This window comes from Equus quagga, chromosome 15 (assembly GCF_021613505.1).
Source record: "Equus quagga isolate Etosha38 chromosome 15, UCLA_HA_Equagga_1.0, whole genome shotgun sequence".
Taxonomy (NCBI): domain Eukaryota; kingdom Metazoa; phylum Chordata; class Mammalia; order Perissodactyla; family Equidae; genus Equus; species Equus quagga.
In genome coordinates, this window is record NC_060281.1 from 22,662,653 (window position 1) to 22,685,918 (window position 23,266).

Below are 23,266 nucleotides of genomic sequence, written 5' to 3' on the forward strand. Positions count from 1 at the left end.
ATGACCAGCCTGGGATCAGGATCAGGAACACACCGAAGACCCCATCACAGAGCAGCAGCCCTAAAAACCACCGAGGAGTCGGCAGGGGGAAGATCTCCTTTCCCCATGAGGCTTGGGAATCCCCCACAACAGATGGTCCAGGAACCTACTTTACCTTCTATGGGGTTGCAACTGGCAAGCCATTTGGGAACATGCTTCTCAAAAGTAGAAGACCTGGGACTCTCACACTGCTGTTGGGCCAGTAATAAGGTGATGAGCCTGGCGTGAGGTGGAAGAAAGTATGTCCACTGTAGAGACTGGGTCCTGGCCTGAGAAGGCTGCATGGCCCTGTTAGGGTCTCACCAGATCTTGGAGCTGCACTCTAACTCAGGAAATGGATGGTCTGGCTGAGGGAGGAAAGGATTCTCATTGATCTAGTTGGGGGTTTTCATCAGCAAAATGTCACCTTTTCCCCCATATGAGATGCAACCCAGAGCTGCACAGGCTCCGGATTTGCAGCAGGACAGAACATAAACCTCCTTATAAGCTTGTCCAGGGACTCAGGTGATGTGACATGTCCCCAGTGTGATAGAAGCACCTTTATCTTCCTGATCTCTCTTATCTCTCTGCTATTTTGGTGGATACCTAAAAGGAACCATGACAGCTGTTTGGTCATTCAACTAAATTGTTGGTTAATCCTTTCTGTCTTTCTCTTCCTGCCTCTGCTCCTGGGTAAGGGGAGCATATGGGAGCTGGGACCCCAAGGCATTGAATGTTGGACAGAATTTGAGGAATGGTGATGGAACCGCTCCAGAACCCCAAATCTCACCAACCTCCTTTGCTCACGTCCGCTCCAGCCAAGCTTCTCCAAACTCCCAGCCCCTCTTCTCCTCCCTTCGTGGTGGTTTGCAGAGCCAGAGATGTCCCAGCCTTCAGAACATGTGAAAGATGCTTCCTTCTGCTAAGGATTAATCAGAAAGCTGCTTTCCTTCCAGAAGTAAAGAGATAACTTGCAAACCAGAGAAATGGGCTGATGGCCCTGCTTCTTAGAGTTTGAACTGGCCCAGCCTTGGAGAGCATATTCTGAGTCTGGAACCAGAGCTCTTGACTTGAGGACCCATCAAGGAGTCATACAGAGAAGATGTTTATTTCAGAAATCTGCGTTTACATCACTGAGTCACATATTCTCTCAAGGATCCCAGGATCTCCACCCCTTGCCTGCCCAGAGTGGTTTCACCTGATTCGCTGACTGTGCCTCCCTCCAAGGGAAGAAGCGATTAGATTTCCCGTACTTCAGCCCCATCAATCAACCCTGGAAAAATGGAAACCTTGGGTTTGTCCTGGCTGGGAGGAAAAATACTGTGGTTTTGGGGATTACAGCTCTGGGAGGCAGAGGAATGTCAAAGGCCCAGCCATGTACCATCCAAAGAATCAGAGATCTGGAGAACTGAACAAACCAGAACAAAGAGGCCATTTTCTGCAGACCAGCCACAGTGGTTGCACCTTCCCTGGAGTCCCCAGAATTAGGACTCCCCTTAGAAACAGGCCTTATTTCTTCCCTCAAACAGGCAGGTACCATGCTCTAGGATCATCTGCACATCCTGCTTTCTCTTTTATGGAGGAAAGAAACGTGAATATCGAGTTCAGCCAGCAAGGCAGGTGCACCAGCCTGGCACCGCGGGGCCTCTTCCTCGTTAGTCTGCGGATCTGGCAGGAGCTGGTCCCAGTCGCTTCTGCAGCCTCCTCTGCTGTCCGTCTGCTGGAACCCTGTAGTTGAACCATACTGGATTACTGCTCAGTCCTTGAACACCTCCATTTCCTCATCTGTAAAATGAGTACCAGAAATACCAATCTCACAGGGTTACTGGTAGAACCAAATGGCTAATATCTGTGAAGTACTTAGAACCTGGCACATAGCAAACACTTATAAACGTTAGCTTTTTTTCCCCCAGAACAGCATCTTGCACGTCATAAACATCTAATAAATATCTGTTGAGTGGATGAATAAATGAATGAAATGCATCTTCTCACTGCTTGCCTCTTTGCACAGGCCACTTTCTCTCCTCAGAATTACCTCCCTCCTCCTCCTTGTCTGACTTGCTTCTGTGTCCTTTAAAAATCAACTCCGGGGGCAGGCCCGGTGCTGTAGTGGTTAAGTTCTCATGCTCTGCCTTGGCAGCGCCGGGGTTCACAGGTTCGGATCCTGGATGTGGACCTACACACCACTCATCGAGTCATGCTGTGGCGGCATCCCACGTACAAAAAAATAGAGGAAGAGGGGCTGGCCCCGTGGCTGAGTGGTTAAGTTCGCGTGCTCTGCTGCAGGCAGCCCAGTGTTTCGTTGGTTCCAATCCTGGGTGCGGACATGGCACTGCTCATCAAGCCACGCTGAGGCAGCGTCCCACATGCCACAACTAGAAGGACCCACAACAAAGAATATACAACTATGTACCGGGGGGCTTTGGGGAGAAAAAGGAAAAAAATAAAATCTTAAAAAAAAAAAAATAGAGGAAGATTGGCAAGATGTTAGCTCAGGGCCAATCTTCCTCACCAAAAAAAAACAAAACAAAACAAACAAAAAGAACGAAAACTCTCAGGTGTTTTCTCTACGTGGACGCCTTCCCAGTTGCCCTGGCACTAACCTGAGTGTAGTGTTCCTCCTTTGTGCCCCATTGACACTTGACCTCTACCTTCCATCATTGCATTCGTCACTTTGAACGCATCTTGATGGTGGAGGCTGCTGAATCCACTACCTTTTGAGGAGCACTTGCTCTGTGAACATCATAATTACATAAAGACTGGAGCTGAAATTTGTTGAGCACTCACAATTTTCCAGTTACTAACGTAGACATATTTTGTGCGTTACCTTCTTTAACCTTCACAAAATTCCTTAGAGGTGGGGACAGTTAGAATTATTCTCATTTGTAGGTAACAAAGCTGAGTCTTAGGTTCAGTAACTTGCCAAGGTGAAGGCCATAGCTGAGATTTGAACCCAGGCTTCAGGGCTGCTAACCATTATACAACACTGCCTTTTTGTTCAAACAGAAGTTTGATGTGTATTATATCATTTGCTCAGCAGTCGTATTTTGTAACTTAACTAAGTGAACCAGCAGCTAAAAGTGGGAAGAACTGTGAGCTGTTCTCATGAGGTTTGTCTTTTCTTGTAGGTTCAGACAAGTGGACCTCCCTAGAAAGAAAGCTGTTTAATAAAGCACTAGCCACTTACAGCAAAGACTTTATTTTTGTACAGAAGATGGTAAGCATGCTCATTGCTCACTTGAAATTGAACTTGGAAATGGCATACCTGCAGATACATATAAATATGTGGTCAGCGGTTTAATGCTCTCACAGAAAGCGTGTCTTCCCCCCTCGCTGGTGAAGGATGGTATCTGACATCGGGAGGGCACGGCCCTGACGTCAGGGATGTGGGGAGGAGGACATAAATTATTTGGACATGGCAGTGGTGGGAGTTATTTTTATCTTAATAAAAATGTGTAATTTATGCATTCTATCAGAATAAATAGATCTGGGGCTTCTAGTTCACAATTTATATAATTTATTTCCTGTATATTTGACAGATCTGTCATGTTTCTGACAGAGCTTTTTTCTGGGAAATTGGAGAAGGGAGGATATGTGCCCTCCTCCTAGCCAGTTGCAGAGTTTTGGTGTTGGACCCCTAATCATAGTGACAGTACTAATAAAAATAATACTTTACATTTACAGCATTTCACGGCAAAACAGAACTCTTTCACATAGATGAGATGGCACTTTATATAGCAGATAATAAACTTCATAGGCCTTAATTGGCTGAGAGGTGGTTTAGGCTGAAAGTTAAACTGATTCTCAACAAACCGATGATTTGTTTAGCCATTATTGTGTCATTAAGGTCATTAAGATGTTCGGGTCCACAGAGAACAGGCTCACAGGTGACAGCACCCACTGGCTGCAGGCTGGGCCCATGATCCCCAGTGGTGTACTTGGTGTATGTCTCTGGTCCTTAGTCCAGGGCCTCGATGGATGAGAATCGGAATAGGTGGGCTTCTTCTCCGACTTGCCTCTGTTTCCAGATCTGTATCTACTCCTGCCTTGCCCTGCTTAGAGGCCCGCATGTTCTTTGCTGCCTCATCTGCCCAGCAGCTCCCATGCTCTGGTTTTTCTTGTCGCCTTCCCCCAGGGCCCACCTGTCCTAGGCCTCGTTCCTTGAAGGCCCCAGACCTTGTTCACTGACGATGGACTCATGTGTCCTGTTTGCCAGGCAATACAAGTTTTTAAACAAGGTTCTCTGGGACACTATGCTCACTCCCAGGAGATTCTAGTGTAGAAATTCAAGACGTCAGGTGGATATGATGGGGGAAACTTCGGGGAGACAGGACTTACGGTGATGCCCTTCTCATCTCACTACGTAGGTGGCTGTGCTCCCACCCCCAAGGGTACAGCCAGCCTTTTATCTGCTTTCAGGAAACCCACATTATTGAACCCTACCTTGAGCTTAGAGATATATGAACTAAACAAAGGAATTTTTTCTCTTTAAAATACACTTACCTTTGCCCTGTCAGGAGAGAACAGGGAAGGGCTTGTTTCCTGCAAAAACAAGGCTCGTCACACCTTTGCCTTATATTCCTGTTCGACTAAGGAACATTTTTCATAAATAGATTTTCAAGGTCAACAAGTCAGAGTGCCAAACGCATTCAAGCGCATTAAATGAAAAAGCGCACTGCTTTATGGGTTAAAAAGTGAATGAGCTCTCTCTGGACTGACAAGAAAAAATCTTCAGGCTGTATTATAAAAAAATCAAGTTGAAAAACTGTGTGTGTGCATATATATATACATATATATGTATATATAGTGTGCTACCTTTGTGAGAAAAAATGGTGAAGAGGAGTATATTTTCGTGTTTGTTGGTATATGTGTAAAGAATTCTGGAATGATAAGGAATTAGTAAGAGAAGCTAGCTGTGTTGCTGGGGTGGGGAGTGAGAACTGAATGGATGGAGAACAGGCATGGGAAGGAGACTTTTCATTCCATATATATGGTGGGGTTTTTTTATTGAACTGCCTAAACCTATTACCTATTACAAAATCAAATTTTCACAAAAGCTTGCTGCCTTGCACACTGCCCACTGCTGGAGCTGATCTTGAGATGGCTTTCCCGGCAGGTGAAGTCTAAGACGGTGGCTCAGTGTGTGGAGTACTACTACACGTGGAAGAAAATTATGCGGTTGGGGCGGAGGCACCGGACACGCCTTGCGGAAATCATCGACGATTGTGTGGTGAGTGCAGCAGATCGGTCGCGGCTTATGCTGGCCCCTCTCCTACCCCACAGCCAGGTCAGTAAGTGGCTGGTATTTGGTTTGGCTTTGCTGCCCAGGCGGCTGGCTGCAGTGAGTGAGTGATGGGCAGGATTCAGACCCTGACTTCCTGCTATGGAGAGGCAGGGGGAAGGCAGCTTCCGGTTTGACCTGTGGCTCAGTGTTCAGTTGAGGAGATGAGGGTTGGCTTGCGTTCCAAGGCAAGTAGGAGCCAGAGGAGTTAAACCAGGGTGGCCCCAGTCTTCACGTGGTTGATTTATAATGGGTGCCTTGGTCCCCTGGGATACCCCTCCCTGATCCTTCCGTGTCACAGATGCCACTGACCAGAGAACATAACCTGCCTCAGAAAGATGAAGGACTTTACCACGGCTTCCATAAAGCATGGCCCAGGAGGAGCTTTGCCCTCTGGGTAGTGGCAGGAACCCTCGATTAGTGAGAAACTGGTTAGCAGTGTGTACATAGTTCTCAGCCTTACGTCACCATTTATCCCTGACATCAATTTCCTTCGTTAGCACACAGTCCAGAATTGTCTGCCTATTTAGAGTAAGTACGTACTAAAGATCGACATCTTCTCCGAACCCCTCACCTGTGGCTTTGGTAATTACTACCACTCTGTCCTTGTGGTTAAGTCCCTTCTTTGCATCCACAGCCAGGAGAAATCTCCTTTTCACATTCTGTGGAAGACATCACCTACCATGTTTGCGTTTGTGAAAATTACATGTCTTATAACAGGTTACTGAACTCCAGTCTGTCACCATCAGAGAAAATGTTTGGAATTCATGAGTGTTGTGGATATTTTTAATTAGATTTTCATTCCCAGTTGTCCCCCAGTTACAAGCGTTAGCACATATGTGGGTCATTTTCTTTAACAGACACTTACATAGTATTTCTGCATGCCAGGCTTTGTGCTGGGCACTTTACAAATAGTGGCTCATTTAATCACACTAATTCTGTGAGGTAGGAAACTGAGGCACGGAGCCTAAGTAACTTAGCCATGGTCAAATGACTGTGAGTATGTTGTCTGATCTTGATTCGTTTGTGTAATGCTTAAGAGCAGTCAAATGCACAATTCTCTTAGAGAAGTGTGAAAACACTTAATGCTCCAAAGCCTGTGTTCCTAAGAATTGATCCCACCTATGAAATATACACACATATGTAAATTTATATTTGGACCAAGATATCAGAAAAAAATAGACATGTGTGGAATAGGATGGTATTCCCATTCTTTCGATCTGAGATGGCAGTGTTCTATGTTCAGGGTTTCCTGTGACCAGGTCTTTTGTTTGACTGGTTGAAGTAGTGATGTTTTGTCTCTGCGTAGCCTTTTCTCATTTGTGGCCTAATGTTTAAAAAAGTACTGTGGCCTCTTCTGGTTCAGGCAGCTAAGAGCAATTGAGTTCCCACAATGTAAACAGCAATATGTATGTAGTGCCATGGGTGACCCGGAACTAGCCTCTGCCCCATCCCTGGGAGCATATATTCTAGTTGGGAAGATGTGGCATACACAAGTGGAAAGTTTACTGTGAACCCCAAGAGTGTTTAAAAGCAGTGTGAGATGAGAACCAGAAAGTCTTAAATATGGCCTTAAGGACTCTCTCTCATCCAACTCCACCATTCCACAGGCAGAAGGTTGAGGCCCAGAGAGGGGAAGAGGTTTGCTCAAGGTCACACAGAGCAGTGCTTTCCATATGAGTAGAATAGACAGTAAACAAAGAAACACAGAGAATCCTGGCCTTGAAGACCTAGGACCTGGCTCCAGGCTTGCTGACCTATAAAATGGGCAGATGGTTTAGATGATTTGGAAAGTCTCTTCAAATTCTGGAATGTTCTGGGCTCTGTCAGAGTCATGTTTTGGAAGAGGGCAGAATCAGAGAATGTGGTTTCCTGAGGCAAATTGATGTCCCTTCGGCTTGGGTGTGACTAAGTGCCTAGGACAGTGTCTGGCATGATACGGGCACTCAATAAAGTCACTCTGGGAATCACCCTGGGTCACAGCAACTATCCCTCTCTGAACTCACTGGAGGGAGACAAGGTGAACAAGGGGATTCTGAGCAGAGGAGTGCTGCTGAGGAAGATGTTACCAGACAAAGAGAGGTGCCATCTTGGGCCAACCAGGCTTTGAAGGTGGGTGGAAAGGCCCAGGCCAGCATGCAGCCTCAGAAAGGATTAAGATGGTGCCCAAGGGGCCACACCTTCTTGGGTTTGTTCCCCAGGAGCAAGTATTAGGCTGGGTCAGAAGCATCCACACCCTCCTGACCTGAGCTTGGGGAGAACAAAAGCCTATGTGCAGAGATGACTCAGGCCCACAAAAACAAGAAAATCTTGATTTCAGGCCAGCATGGTAGCTCACAGCTCCTTTTTGGGCACTGCGAAGGCATAGTCAGCCTTCTGAGGATAGTTTGCCAAGTAGAGACGAAAAATTGGGACCATGCTAGGACGGGGGAAGATGCAGAAGGCACAGTCCTAGGACAGAGGTCCTCCTCTTTGTCCTCTGGGACACCTGGGATAGCTCTCCTGGTCTTGTGTTCTCAGTGTTTTGTTAAAGGGACCGGTGACCATTTCCCCCCATATGGAACATGCTTAGGTAGCTCAGGGACTTTTGTGGGGAGACAGGGGCAAAAAGGAGAGTTTGTGAGGAATGACTACTCTTCAGGTAGCCAGAAGGTCAGCAGAGCATAACTCTAACCCAGCAGGGTAGTTTGACTTCTGACCTGAGGCCGTCACAGGCCCTTCACCCTTAGGGACAGAAGAAGGGGGACCAAGGTGGGCTCTGTTAAGGAGGTGGGAGGAAAGTGTGCTGACCACGCCTTCCTGTCTCCTGCCAATGCACATGTTCCCATTCCGGGCAAATCTGTGGGTCTGGCTGTGACCCATCTTCAGCACAATTTAGGAAGCCAACTTCCAAGTCAGTTAACTGCCTTTGGAAGGGCTCCGAGAGCAAAGTTCACTCGTGGTCTTCCCACCTAAGTTACTTCTAGCATCATCGGGGGCTTGGGAAGCATCCTCTTGCCCCTTGATATTTAAAGGCAGCTGGCCAATGGTTTTGAGAGGCTTAGGATCTCTGTATTTGAGATGAAAACCTAAACCACGTGCAGATGGATAAATGTGCGCCTGTGCACATCTGCTACAGGACCAAGGGGTGAAGGAGGCTGAGGTTTGGAATCAGATAGTCCGGGTTTTAAATTTCAGTTCAACTTCTTTACCAGCTACATGACTTTAGGAAAACGAGTTCTCTGGCCAACTTCCCTATTTGTTTAAAAAAGAAAAAATTGTAGAGTTGTGAATGCTAGAAATGTTTGTGTGTGTCTCTGTGTGTGTTTAGTGCCTGATTCATAGCAGGTATTCAGTATGTCATCACTGTCATCATCATTAGTGACTATAACACTCAAATTTGTGTCTTTGAGTAAATTTTGGTTGAGCATTTATATTTTAACTTACACATTTCTCATACTGTGAATTCTATTTGCATGCCTGAGAAATAAAAATATCCTCCTCCTCAAGGAACTCTGATTGTGGACTCTCCCTGCCCTGCGTCTGCCCACTTTCTACCAATTTTGAAATATTGCTGAATGTTTCATTTCACAATCCATCGTAAAATGGCCAACTTGTTGATACAAAGTTCTACATGTTGGGATTTTTGCCCTCCTATCTTTGTATCTCTTAGTCACTTTGGTGAGCCATGTGGCTTGATTATAAATCATTTTGTGGACATGTGGAGATTGCCAGTTGAAATAAAACCAATCTAAATTCCTGAGACATATATTATCACAGTACAGTTTAATTTAATCTGTAATTTTGTGGCTATATAGAATGTTTCTTCTAAGAGTTTTCAAGCCAAAAAATGACATTATGAGAAAGTTGTAATTACAAGAGTTATACCATGAAACAAATGCCATTGTCACTTAAAGTTATTATGTGATTTGTTTTAAATGCCAAGCTATAGGCTATGCTCTGCCCAGTAAACTGGTATTTGGGATCACCAGGTCCCAGTTCTGTAAGGAATAGAGTGAACCCTTGGAGTCTGACATAATATGGTTTTACCTGAAACTCTGAGATTGGAAGATGGTGGTTTCCTCCCAGAATAAGAAGGTTGAAGTGAAATCAACCTCTATGTTCTACACTAGTCAGAAACCTACAGCTTATAGTATCATAAATCACTCTATAAAGTGTGTCAGACCTGTGTCTGTATTCATTGAAGTCTTTCAGCAAAGGTAATCGTTACTAGTTAACCCAGTGAAAACTGGAACCATTTCTTAAATACACCCTGTTACAATATCATCTCATTTAATGCATGTATATATATTATTAACTATGGACAAGATTGATCCAATGAGTGGAGTGTTCAATGCCCCCATATTCACTGGCGTTGTCTTTCTACCCCACCTCCAATCCAAACTGGAGAGAGAAAGCTTGTGGTTTCTGTATCCCAGGGTACCATTCCACTCAGAAATCTTTATTCTTCTTGGAAATTCTCACTTCTGGGTTTTAAGAATTGTAGGCTCCCCCAGATGAGCTGTCTGGGGTAAACCAGACTGGAGCCCATGTGCTTTAAGCTGTGGGTGTGCAGAGAGAGCCTGGCAGAGAAAGATGACCTGTCAGGTTAGAGGCGGCTGGACATGCCTTTCGTTTCCTCGTTTGTAAAATGAAACGACTGTTTACAGCCTATTCCATGACATAGTAAATGTGAGAGTGCTTCATAAACTGTAAAGTGCTGGAAGCTGAAATGAGGTTGATGTAGCATAGAATTCCCTTTCCCTCATCCTCAGGCCTTTCTGGGACTGGAGGAGCCAGCATCCCTCTCCCCACAGTGAGGATGGAGAGAGCAGAATAAGGTACTTAAACCAGAGCTAGAGTGAGAGCGTCCTAGATCCCTGCGCTCCATCCCAACCCACTGTGGGTACCGACTCCAAGCTGCTCCCGTAACTGACCGTTGTGTTAGCCTCGAGGAAGGCGGGGGCTTTCTGCTTAATTCTCCGCCTGGGTGCTGTTCTGAAGTAGAGGGAGGGCACACAGTAGCAGAGAGAATAATTAATCGTAGAAAATATTTTTCTTGTTCTATTTCATAGGCCTCTGGAGGGCATCTGTCTAAGCCCGTGTTCAGAGACACCCTCCCCCAAAAATAAATGCGTTATAAATAAAAGTGAATATCCCCTTCCATTTTCTCTCCTTTTCAAAGTCATTGTGGTTCACTCTTCCATTCTGTTTCTGACAAGAGCAGAGCAGGAGCACATCGGAACACAGTGTGGCACAGGCTTTCCACGGGCCTTGGGTCAAATCAGATATCTTGGGTGTTTCGCATGGAAGTGAGTTATAAAGCCTATAAAACAAATTATGATAGGTCTTTAGTCTCTCTCCATAGGGTGTCCACAGTATTGCTTGAAAACCCTTGAAAAACACTTGAAAACCCTCTGTACTGCTCTGGGGAGACAGCTGCACACAAGGGGGCAGCCTGCGGGGGTTTTAGTCAGGTTCCAGGTCTGCTCATCTCCACCAAGGGGGAGAAACTCTGCAGACAGAAATCTCTCCTCCCGGCCGTAGCATCTTTTTACATAAGTCATGGGGGAACCCAAAGTGGGGCCAAGGGACTTCCTTGACCTCAGAATTCCAAGCATCCAGTGACCAACAATATAGAGACTGTATCCCTCCCCACTAGGCTCTGTCAGCCGTTCCTTATGCAGAAAGAAAGCAGTGCAGCCCCAGCCTCCAGCCCCTCTCTCCTCTCCTGGCCTGTGGGTTCTGATCATCACTAAAAATGCCATTTGGGGATTTCCCCCTTTTTGCTTTTATTGCCTTAACACCAGACGAGTGAAGAAGAAGAAGAGTTAGAGGAGGAGGACCCAGAAGAAGATAGGAAATCCACAAGAGAAGACGAGAGCGAAGTGCCAAGGTCCCCAGAGCCGCCGCCAGGCCCCATCCTGGCTCCCACAGAGGGGCCGCCCCTGCAGGCCCTTGGCCAGCCCTCGGGCTCCTTCATCTGTGAAATGCCCAACTGCGGGGCTGTAAGTGTCTCCGCGTCCTCGGGGATCTGGGACTAGCGAGGGCCATATGGCTGTGCCCGGCTTTAAGAGACGATGCGTTTGGGAAAGGGTGCCTGCCCTTTGAGCGGTGAAAGTTTGTCAGAAGGACTTCCACATTGCCTTGGTTTTCCTTCTTTCACTCCGTTTCCTGATTCATCTGGCCAGCAGATGTTTCTGGAGTGAATGTGTGGTCCGTGTCAAGCGCTGTGCTGCTCAGAGGACGCAGAGTAGGTCCCTGCCCTCTGGAAGTGTGTGGTTCAGAGCTCTTCAGCGGCGATGCCCGTGGCTCGCAGCGAGCCTTGACCTCCAGAACTTAGACTGCACATGTGGTGCCTCTCCACTCCCCTGGGCTGTGTGTCGCACCAGGTCGTGCCCTGTGAACGTGCATTTAAACGCACTGGGGGAGCCCCCAGGGAAGGATTGTCCTTTTATAACATAATTACGAAGATTTAGCTAAAGTTTATCTTTTACCCTTTGGAGAAAACAAAAAAGATTTCTTAAGCAAATTAATCATGTAAAGGGGCTGAAAGGGAGTCTGTGTAATTAACCTAGTACTTTTCAAGTACGTTAAAAGCCTCATTTAGCTAAAACAAAACAAATTCACCATTTGATCATTCTTAGCACTAAAGCGAAGGCCTTACAGAATCTGTACTGCCTCGTCTATGGCTCCCTGTGTATTTTAAAGGATATATTTTTTAAGTTGTTAACTTTGGACTCTCGGTCCCCCGTTGGTCTCCCACTCGTCAGAGTTATTAAGCTTTTCCAAAATCAGGTTTCTTAAAGTCGGGCACGCCTATAGAGGCACGTTATACGGTATTACTCAAAAAATGAAAATGTTGCTCCTTTCACAAGAAGTCCGTTTTCCTCAAATTGGTGCTTATCTCTGCTTGTACATTATATGGAACAATACTGTTTTCCATAGTGTATTGAATGCTGCTTATTGAGTCTGTCACTTAGATGAAGAAAGCAGCAGTCTTTAAAATATTTAGATCCTAAAGCAGAAATTCACTTGATTTACATTTAAGGAAAAATGAATAAGTAAAAAAAAAAAAAAGATGTACACATTTTGCATTAGCTTTGAAGAGCATAAGAAATTGCTATCTCGTTTCTGTCTTTGATGTTTAATGACCTGGACACTTCACTCCATCACTGCCCTTCTGTATAGAGTGCTTCCGTTCAGAGATGATTAAGATGTGACTTTAAGTGACAGTATTTCTGGGTGAATGGATGCTTCCTCGATTCATAGTTTTTGCGTACAGTAAATCCTTTACTGAGTGGGAAGTCATCTTTTACTCTTCCCTATCAGAAAGGCTCGGCAAGATGGATGTTTTTTAATGACTTTTAAAAATCACAGGGAAAAAAACGGTGTTCGTTTTAATCCTTGCGGAACCGTGGAGGTTTGGGATGCTAAATCAGCAGCAGATTTTTTTCCCTGTAAGACCATAAATAGAGCTCAAGGGCTTAAGGCAGAGTAACCCCCTATAGCAGGGCGGCTCGCTGGCGACCACCATTACCTGATGCATTTAACAAGCCACAAGTCAGGGCTCTTGGAATTCCGGAGTGTAGATTACATCACTTTATAGCAGTGGTTCTCGACTGGGAATCATTTTGTTCCTCAAGAACATTTGGCACTGTCTGGAGACAGTTTTGTCAGGACTGGGGCGGTGCTACTGGCATCTGGTGGGTGGAGGCCAGGGTGCTGCTGCTGGACATCCTACATGACACAGCCCCCCACAACCGTGAATTATCCATCCCTAACGCCAGTAGTCCTGAGGTTGGGAAACTTGCTCTATGGCAAGCTTCAAAAGACTGTCCAGGTCCTCTTCCTTTTTATTATCCTGTAGTAAATTTGGGAGGTCTGAAACATTGCCTCCCCAATAGGCTGCTGACTGGGGCTTGGACCAGACATAGAGAATATGTCAGAGCAGCTGATCAGTGTCTTTCAAACTGGGTTTCATGGGGCTCCAGGGCTTCCTGGGGGGAGAGAGAGCTGGGCAAATAGGCTCAGTTCTGGGGTGCTGTCTCTATTCAGCCAGAGCACCTCTGCTTTTAACTTTGAGCGTTTGAGTAAGACCTGATGTGTCTTTAAAAAAAAAAAAACAGAAAGAAAGAAAGAGGGAAAGGAAAAAGAGGTGGAAGTAGTTTCTGACTTAAAAAAAATTGAAAGCTAGTCCAACCTCCTCATTTTACAGATGGAAAAAAATAAAGTGTACAGAGGAGAAATGGCCTAGCAGCCTCCCAGTTAGACAGAGGTGCTGGGTCTAGCCCCCAGGTCTCCTGACTTGTGGACGTCAGCTTTATCCTTCATGCTGTGCCTCATCCCCTCTCGTCTTCTGGTTATACCAACGATGGGATTTTTATTGGCACAGCATTTGTGATTGTGGTATTGATCTCTACTTTCTGTGGCATGTGCCCAAAGTTTGCTGATGTCAAGCCCCTGTGCCCTGTCGTTAGACTGTTTCAAGTATCACATGTTTTACCATTGAGTAACTAATAACCCTAATTTCCTTTTCAGGACTGTAGATGTCATGTCACTCCCTTTCTTCCCCAGGTGTTCAGCTCTCGACAGGCACTGAACGGCCATGCCCGCATCCACGGTGGCACCAACCAGGTGACCAAAGCTCGGGGTGCTGTCCCCTCTGGGAAGCAGAAGCCTGGCAGCGCCCAGAGTGGGTACTGCTCGGTGAAGAGCTCACCCTCTCACAGCACCACCAGCGGCGAGACAGACCCCACCACCATCTTCCCCTGCAAGGAGTGTGGCAAGTAGGTGGAACTGGACCAGGGACTGAATCTAACTTTGTGATGGATAATTGCTCTGTGAAGCCCATGACAGGGTGGTCTGAGGTTTCTTCAACTAACCCCAGACTCTCCAAAGTCCCCCTCATACCATCATTGGGGTCTGCGTGGTGCCTCATGCTGGGTAGACCCTGTCTCTGACTCAGAATATGATCATTCTGATGTCTGAAAGTCTAATAAGGATGGATAGCTTCAGAGAGAAAACCTCTAGTTGCAAAACTTCACTCTTTTCCAAAAATGGTGTGTGGGACTCTGATTCCCACTTCTCTTCACACCCAAACCATACTCACTAGTGTTGTTCTGTTTGCGTCCCTGTGGAGTGATTTCAGAATGGCTCTAAAACACCCAATCAGGAACTCTCTGGAGCAGAGATGGCTTCCCTACCACTACTGCTCATTCCTGCACTGGGGGCAGACATCACTAATCAATTGCTACACTCTCTGCTACCACGTTAAAACAAGACCTCAAATCCTTTCCATCAAATGCTTCAAGCTGACACAACCAATTGATCAGAGTTGACTCGTGATAAAACCTATTTGTCATGCCTGCCCTTTTAAGTATAATTGCAGACAACAACTAAGAGGGGAAAACCGACAGTGGGTAGTAAAAATAACAGCTAACATTTACTGAGCACTTATTTTGTTACATACTTTGTGTGCGTGAGCTCATTTAATCCTCACGTGGAAACACCATGTAATACAGATACTATTTTTACCCTTGTTTTACAAATAAGGGTTAAAAGTTAGTAAAATGACTCGCCCAAGGTCACACCACCAGTAAGAGCAGAGCTGAGATTTGAACCCAGCTGGCTTCAGATACAGATCCTGGGCTCCTGACTGCTGTTCCATCCCGTTGTTTTGCTTGTTTATTTACTTTAGGTAGAAAATATCTTTGATAGTAAGATGCACGCGGTTCCCTCCTACAGCCTCCGATATAGAATTCCAAATTACTTCTCAGGGAGTTGCCTGGTGTGGAGGGGTGTCACACTGTCAGGAGGGACATCCTTTAGGAGCCCTGCTGAGTGTCTCTTCCCATTATCTCCAGTGCCTCAAACACGAAGAGAAATGTTACCTGGAGAGATGCCGACCAGGTAGCTGCTGAAGCCCTACCAGGAGAACATCCCTCATTGTATGAGTGAGGCCAGCTGGGACCTCTACTTGTGAGACATCCTGCTAGGATATTTCAGGCAACTTAACAGTAGCTGCCATTTGTTAGGTACTCACTGTTCGCCTGGCACCGTTTTAAAGGATTTTTACACGTATTGATTAATTTAATCTTTAGAATAGCCCAATAAGGTAGGTACTTTCAGTAGCTTCTTTTTTACAAGCAGAGAAACTGAGGCACAGAAAGGTTAAGTGGTTTGTCACAGTGCACAGCTGAGTGGGGACTGAAACCGAGCAGGGTGGCCTGGACGTGCTCTTAGCCTCTCAGTAAACCTGACTCGTTCGCTGGCACCCGCCAAATGTATTGGCACTGGCGGCTCTCTTTCCCTCTGTGAAGGCCGGAGATGGAGGAATGGCTTTAGGTCAGTCCTTCCTCTCTGATGTCCTTCAGAGCCTGGGCGTGATATCATCTTCGTGTCACCACGGAAGAAATGAGCCCTGGATTGACCATTAGGTTTATTTACTTGAAATAATGGAACCTCTCCAGGCAGATCCTGTTCTCTCCCAGCTGTTTGCCCTGGGGTGGAAGAGGGGGCGCATGGGGTCCTTGAAGAGGAGCCGGCACCGTCCACTCTCTCAGCTCAAACAGGCTGCTTACTCCTTACTCCACCAGGTGGAGACAAAGGACATTTTAACCAACAAAAGTTAGTATTTCAAGCTTTCTGTCTTTCAGTGACATCCATTAAACGTTTTTCTTGTCTTGTTTTTATGTTGCTTGGGACCTTTTTCTACCATAACTCCAGTTAATATTTTATAGAAAATAGAAATATTTTCTGTGGTTTTTCAGACCAGGAATAACGTTAGGCGAATGTTTGCAGGAAGCCTCTGTTAGCTGCTGAAGTCGTGTTCATTACACTGAACAGTTTTCAAGGCGTCCAGTTGTGATTCGTCGATGCTGTTTGACCCAGGTCTTAGAAATCAGGGGTTTTTTTCCTTGATGAGCTCAGGAATGAATACAATACAGAGTATTTATGGCACCGCCTCTCCAAAAACAAGCAGTCTTACATCTGGCAGACTTTTTCTGAGAAGGGTTCATATAGGAATATTTTAGCTTTGCAGGCCGTGCTGTCTCTGTCACAGCTGCTCAGCTCTGCCATTGCAGTGCAGGAGCAGCCACAGAGGATCCATAAACAGACGTGGCTGTGTTCCAATAAAACTTTATTTACAACAACAGGCTATCCGTCAGCTGGATTTGGCCCACTGATCACAGTTTGCAGACCCCTTATCCCAGGGTTTCTCAACCTCGGCTCTGACATTTGGGTCTGATAATTCCTTGTTTGGGGAATAGGGGCTGCCCTCTGTATTGTAGGATGTTTAACCGCATCCCTGGCCTCTACGCACTAGATGCCAGAAATAACCCCCCTCCGAGTTGTGACAAATGTCTCCAGACATTGCTAGACGCTCCTGGAGAGGCAAAACCACCCCCAGCTGAGAACGACTATTTCATTCTAAAGCAAACAGTAGGAAATTATGATAAAATGATGGCCAAGAACAGGGGATCTTAGGTGAAAAGGAGTGGAGGGTGCAGCTCAGAAGTCAGGTCCATAGAGACAGAAGAGGGGCCTTTGGTTTGGCTACACAGAGTTACTGGTGACCTTGAGAAGGGCACTTGGGTGCAGTGGAGGGCACAGCAGGCCAGGTGGAGAGGGTAGAGGAAAGGGGAGCTATGCCAAGTGTGTGCAGGCAGATCCTTTAAGAATTCTGCCTGTGGAAGAGCAGAGACAGAAGCCAAAGGTGGGTGATGGGTTGTTTCATGATGACTGTCAGAGCTTGGCCCGATTTGGGGATTGTCAGGTTGGTTAGTGATGGAGAGAGAAAGGGGGAAGCTGAAGGAGGAGAAGGGCATGTGCTCCAGACCAGAGATGAACAGGAGAATTCATCTTCCATTGGCACAGGGAGGAAGACTGACATGCTATAATTGTGTTCCTGTCCCCATCCCTTTTCCCTTATAGTGCTTGGAGGGAAGAGGTGACAGTTCACAGGGGCAGGAGGTCCTAGGAGCTAAGGAGCTGGGGACTCGGTCAAAGCCATCCCAAACCAGATGTCAGACCACACGCCCTTTATCCCCCGTAGGATGGCTGGATTTGCAAGAACTCGGATCTTCTGAATTTCACATGCTGCTTTTTCTTCATTTTTAGAGTCTTCTTCAAGATCAAAAGCCGAAACGCGCACATGAAAACTCACAGGCAGCAGGAGGAACAGCAGAGGCAAAAGGCTCAGAAGGCAGCTTTCGCGGCTGAAATGGCAGCCACAATCGAAAGGACTACGGGGCCAGTGGGGGCGCCCACGCTGCTGCCCCTGGACCAGCTGAGCCTCATCAAACCCATCAAGGACGTGGACATCCTCGACGATGACATGGTCCAGCAGTTAGGAGGCGTCATGGAAGAGGCTGAGGTTGTGGACGCCGATCTCCTCTTGGATGATCAAGATTCAGTTTTGCTTCAGGGTGACACGGAACTGTAAAGCCCTGTTTGTCACTTAGAGACAGCGAAAACCCACGGCCTCCATCTTCATTAATCAGGAAACCTGGACTGACTGCTTGTTTTGTAACCATTTTAAACTACCTGTTTAAAAAGTGGTCGTTTTCTTGCAGTTTAGAAAAAAAATTCCAGTTTCTTTTCCTTTTATTTAAAAAAAAATTTTTTTGTCGTTTTTGCAGGAGGTTAGGGGGAATAAATAATTGGCACAACTCTATTTAAGAGGTGTTTCATCTGGGCTACATTCCCGTGAAATCATTCCTGGCAGGGAATGAACCTGACATTCGTGTTCTTTGGCTTTCAGATGTCAACCATCCTGACTGCCTTTTATCCCAAAGCTTGCAGTGGGTGGGTGTATGTGTGTGTGTGCAGCAGGCTGCCCTCTTCATGCTGGGGCTTTGGGCCATCCTCTCCCACCAAGAGTTATTTTTGTTCTGACCTCCTTCCGTAGTTTGCGGTCGCTTGGCGCACTCTATGCTAGGGGGTAGCTTTCCAGAGAGCAAAGCAAGCTCTCGTGGTCCATGGCTTTCCTCTAGCACACACGTCATTTGAAAAGGTGACCAAATGTGAAAATAACTTTTCTCCCTGCCTTGTCTGTCACTCATTGGCCTGTTTCTCGGAACTGAGTACTGTATGATTTCCAGCTTGCACTCCACTGCAGGGATTTTCTAAAGACCTGGTTCATAGAGCAAGTGTGTCCTCTTCCACGTTCCCTGGAGATCAGTTGGCTCTGAGTTGTGGGTTCACAGAACCGTGTTTCAGCGTGAGCCACCTGGGGACCCACCTGGAGGAAGATGAGCCCAACATTAAGTTGCTAGGGCTGTCTGTTGGGAGGGTGGTCGAGGGGCACACAGAGAAGTATCTGGAATGCCAAGAAGTGTTCTTTTGCCCAAAAACTAGATCGAAGAACCCATTCCTTTTTGCACTACTGTTAATCGTCAGTGGAGTTCTGAAATTCCTTTGTGCCACTTGGAAGTACCGTGAAACCTCATTCACTGGGATTTTGCTGTAATTTTCTTGTGCTGGAAGGAAGTTTACCTTGACGCTAGCTACACGAGAAAGGATTTTCTAACAAATTTGATAGCAAATACAAGGGAAATAGCATTAAAGGCCAATAAAAATGGCTTCAGATATCATTTCAGCTACAATGTTTGCATTCAAACAATGAATGTATTCATTAAAGTCATTTACCAAAGCACTTCTAGAATCTCCAAGCCACATAACTCTGCTTCCTCCTGTCCCTGTAGCAGGGTTCCTGTTTGTACTTGAAGGTAATAAACCTGTAATCCTTCAAAAATGACTTTTAGCTCAGGCTTTTGAGCTGAGTCAGACTGCCGCAGCCCACGGGGGCAAATGAGCGTGCGCCTTCAGACTGGGATGCAGCCCCAGCGCAAGCAGACTGCTTCTGGGGGCTCACCCTCAGCGTTAATGCATGACTTCCAGAGCAGAGGCTTTCAAGCCTTGCTCCATCCCAGGTAGGCTGGTTCCCCAGCTCGTGCAGGTGTGGCGATCATGCCAGGCCACTTTGCTGGCACATTAATAGCTTGACATTAGAGTGTCAGCGGAAGCATGAGGACAGGCCTCGAGCACCCTTTGAGTTTGTCTCTGCAAAAGCATTTTGCGCACACTCATGGCCCGCAGCGGCCCCACACAGACAGTGTTCTCTGAATCTCAGGAAAGCCACAGACAGAAGATACATTCAAAGGTTCTTTTCATTTCCATCACTCTGTTTTCAGAAAAGAGGTTTTGGAGGTTTCCTTCATCTTTTCTTTAGGGAAAAGAAAAGGGTGTTTTATTTGCTGCCATTTCAGACAGACGATTCTGTCTTATGTTTTGAGTTCAGAACTGCGTGGGCCGTGTGCATCAACTTTGTGGCAGAACTATTCCACAACCATTCCAGCTGTAGTATCAGCTGATCTCATCTGTTCCAGCGACTACTTCCCTCCTCTTGCGGGTGTATGAGAGTGATTCTGGAATGATTCTGCTATGGGGTCTAGGAAAGCTTATCTATCAAAGGAGCAAACAGCCAGAAAACTGTTTATAAAGCAAATGTGTTCATTCTGTTTGGAGACTTGCCCAGCCGTTCCAGTTTTAAACATTAAAAATAAACTGAGTTGCCAAGGCAAAAACATAATGCACAATTTAATTTTGATTTTCCATGCAGTATAGTGTTTAAGCATTTTTGACTTGAAATAACCAAAGAACTCCTCCTTAAAGAGACAGTTCAAATTCCTGAATTAGTGTTTCTTGACAATATCAACTTAAAGAATTGACTTCATAGTAAAATATTGCACTTATTTTTTTTCTGAAATGATTCTGCCTGCATGTCTGTGATGTGTTTTAGCTTCCCCCCGACTCCTCCCCCCTTCAAAGAACTTTTCTTCCTAACGGTTAACGTCTTCAACACAATTACTGTTTACTATAGGTGGTTTTTCATTAGTGAATTTAGACCTCTTTGAGAAAGCTTGTATATAAAAAGTTAACAGATATATTTTATGGAAAAACTCATCTTATTTTCAAATATATTTAACTGCTGTTATATTTTATTAGAGGAAGGTTGTAAATATTTTCTAGGAGTTCTATTGTAAAGAAAAGTATTTTTGAAAAAAATTAATGTAATAAAAAGGAAAACATTTTTAAATAGTGCTTGTGATTGCTTCCTGTCCTGGCTTCGTTATGTTCTATTCTCAGCAAATGACTTGCATGCCTTCTCATTTCAGGATGTAATTTATTCAGGTTTGCACTATTATAAGTTGACATCATAATATCTAGTGTGCTTAACTGTATCTTCCCCGGAATGCAGGTCCCTTGGTCCATATCAAAAGCACTATGTATAGCATATTCATAATTTTTCTTTTGTATGTGTGTATTTTTAATAAGGATTTTATGTAACATTTTGGCAAAAAAAGAGGACAGTATTTTCTAGTGAATTTTATAATACATTTTGCTAAAAATGTTTCTTCCTAGGTCAGTTTTTGTTAAGGTGAACCAAAAGTCTTATTTTACCAGGGGTTTAAAAAAAAGTTTGAAGCTTGAAAGCAAAGTTATATTTAAACATCATATGTAACAAATAAATAAAGATGTTTTATAGCCTTGTCCTAAAAAGGTGCATTCCTTAAAAACAAAAACAACTGGGGCATTCTAGGTTGGTTTTCCCCCAAGTGATAAGCATTTTTCTCAATTGTCACAATGATTTTTTTCAGAAAGAAAGCCAGGAGAATTTTACTTACAAGGTTCCAGTCATTAGCCCTCTCGGGAATTTATTACACTTCCTATAGATAGTCCTTCATCAAATAGAGATGTAACCAAATAGACACTGTCATATTTATTTGTGAAAACCTGATTCAATATTGCATCGGCTGCTCTGGAAATAAAATGTTATCTTTTTGAGTTCCATTTGGCTTAAACATTCCTTCTTTCTAGCCACTGAAATGACTTCTCAATTCTGGATAAATGCTAATTTACCTCTTAGTTGGTTTGCGTAGACTGGTTGAGAGATCTGCTGATCAGATTTCATGCTCATGAAAGTGCCCCCACCCCCACCCTGGGGGCCAGGACATACATTTCCTCTCCTTGACCAGTGTGTGAGCCCCTTGAAGGGTTGGTGGTCTCTAAACCCTAGGACTGAGACCTGCAGTTTAGAGAAACTCGATGTCACACACAGGTCTCTCACAGTGAACCCTCCACAAACCCCTGTCCACCCTGGTTTATATGCATTGCTAATCTGGATTTCCAGATTCTAAAGAGTGTGTTGACTTTTTAATGGTCAACGACAAACTTTGGGCGACATCTCAAATTCTGGATTTTATACAGTTTGCTTTCAGTGGGGCATACCTGTTCAAGAGCTTGATCTTCTAGGTCCTTTTGGGTTTTTTAACTTTCATTTTAGCTCTCAATTTTAGAGAGTCCTCTATCAAATAAAATAGCCAGTCCTCTAGACGCAGTGTGCATTTAGCTAGTATTGTAGATTTAAATTCTGCTTCCAGGGGCTCGGGTGTCCAATCTGAAGACTCTCCCACTGGTCTATTGGTTCTTTCAGCGTTCATGAGCGCCCTGTGCCAGGCACTATTCCACACTGTATTATACATGGGGGACTTGACTGCATAAAGATGAGTGTGACATCTTCCTTCCTGTCTAGGAATTTAATACTTAGGAAGAACATATGGGGCCCTGAGAACTGATCCAGTTCCACCATTGGGAAGACCAAAGGTCATGCTTCATTGATATTCTGAGCCACCTCACCATCGTCCACACATATACACAGCAATTTATCACAGGTGCTCAGCAACTATTTGTTACATTAATTCTCTCTCTAATCGCCCAGGTATGCTTATCCGTGTGTGTGTGTAAATAAAACTGCTTTTGAATTTACCTAAAGTCAATTCTGAATGAACTCCCTGTTTACCTTCCTCAGCCACAGCCAGCCATCTGAGGTGTGCTCTAGGAATGAGGATGAGTTTTAATGTTGAAGGCAAAACATAATTAGGAAGTCATGTTAAGAAACTGAATAATATATCCCTAAATGAACTGTAGTGATCTTTGGATCACAGACATCCCTCTATAAAAGAGCCAAAGGGCTGGTTATTTCCTTTATAGAAGAGAAAGAATCTTCCGGAAAGGTCTGCCTTCCCACCCCACCCCCACCCGCCCCAAGGGAAAGGATTAATGTTTCTGTAAAGGCCAGAGCAGCCATACATGCTTGTTTTGCGTCCCACACATGTCATTACATACAACGCTGATCTCACTTTTGGGTTATTACTTCCTCTGCTTGTAAAATTTTATTTGGGGCAGTATTGCCATTTCTTTTTCTTTTCCTTTTTTTTTAGCCACTTTATTGAGAGATGATTGACATGTAAAAAGCCATACACATTTACTGTATACAACTGGACGAGTTTGGAGATAAGTATAGAACTATGAAACTATCGCAATCGAGGGAAAAGGGCTCTGTTCAAGAGTAAATAGAACAACTGTTGCAATAAAATATGATTTAACTTAGAAATATTTGATGCATATACTTTCATTTTTCCTGGGTATGAAACAAGGTGTTTGTTAGTGCTGTCAAGTCGATTGCAACTCCTAGCGACCCTGTGTACAGTAGAGCGGAATCCTGCCCAGTCTTTTTGTGCCATCTGCTCACCTTCCGGTGCTATGTTGGCCAATGCTTTGCTGCCATTCACTGGGTTTTCATGGCCAATTTTTTCGGAAGTGGGTGGCCAGGTCCTTCTTCCTAGGCTGTCTCAGTCTGGAAGCTCTGCTGAAACCTGTCCACCATGGGTGACCCTGCTGGTATTTGAAATATCATCAGCATAGCTTTCGGCATCACAGCAAGACAGATCCACCACAGTATGACAACCGACGGACAAGTGGTCTCTCGGGAAACAAACCCTGGCCATGCGGTGAGAGTGCAAAATCAACCACTAGACCACCCAGGCTGGCTAAAGCAAAGCGTACTTGCATCAGCTGTCTAGAATCATTTGATTTCCTGCTCATCTACATTAGGTCAGAGGTCTGAAAGTTTAGGTTGTA

At 45.2% G+C, this 23,266-nt stretch overlaps 1 protein-coding gene across 11 annotated transcripts in view; it reads left to right on the forward strand.

The window, feature by feature from the left end:
* TRERF1 (transcriptional regulating factor 1) overlaps positions 1-21,102 on the forward strand; it is a 194,536-nt gene extending 173,434 nt beyond the window's left edge. For 7 of the 11 annotated variants that reach the window (XM_046640089.1, XM_046640088.1, XM_046640092.1 and 4 more), the window contains 5 exons: positions 3,147-3,235; positions 5,135-5,248; positions 11,089-11,286; positions 13,820-14,067; positions 17,402-21,102. In XM_046640089.1, coding sequence (XP_046496045.1) covers positions 3,147-3,235; positions 5,135-5,248; positions 11,089-11,286; positions 13,820-14,067; positions 17,402-17,726 — 974 coding nt within the window. In that variant the 3' untranslated portion in view covers positions 17,727-21,102. The remainder of the gene's footprint in view (positions 1-3,146; positions 3,236-5,134; positions 5,249-11,088; positions 11,287-13,819; positions 14,068-17,401) is intronic. The other 4 variants (XM_046640091.1, XM_046640093.1, XM_046640098.1 and 1 more) reach the window with 2 other exon arrangements.
* Positions 21,103-23,266: the final 2,164 nt, after the last annotated feature.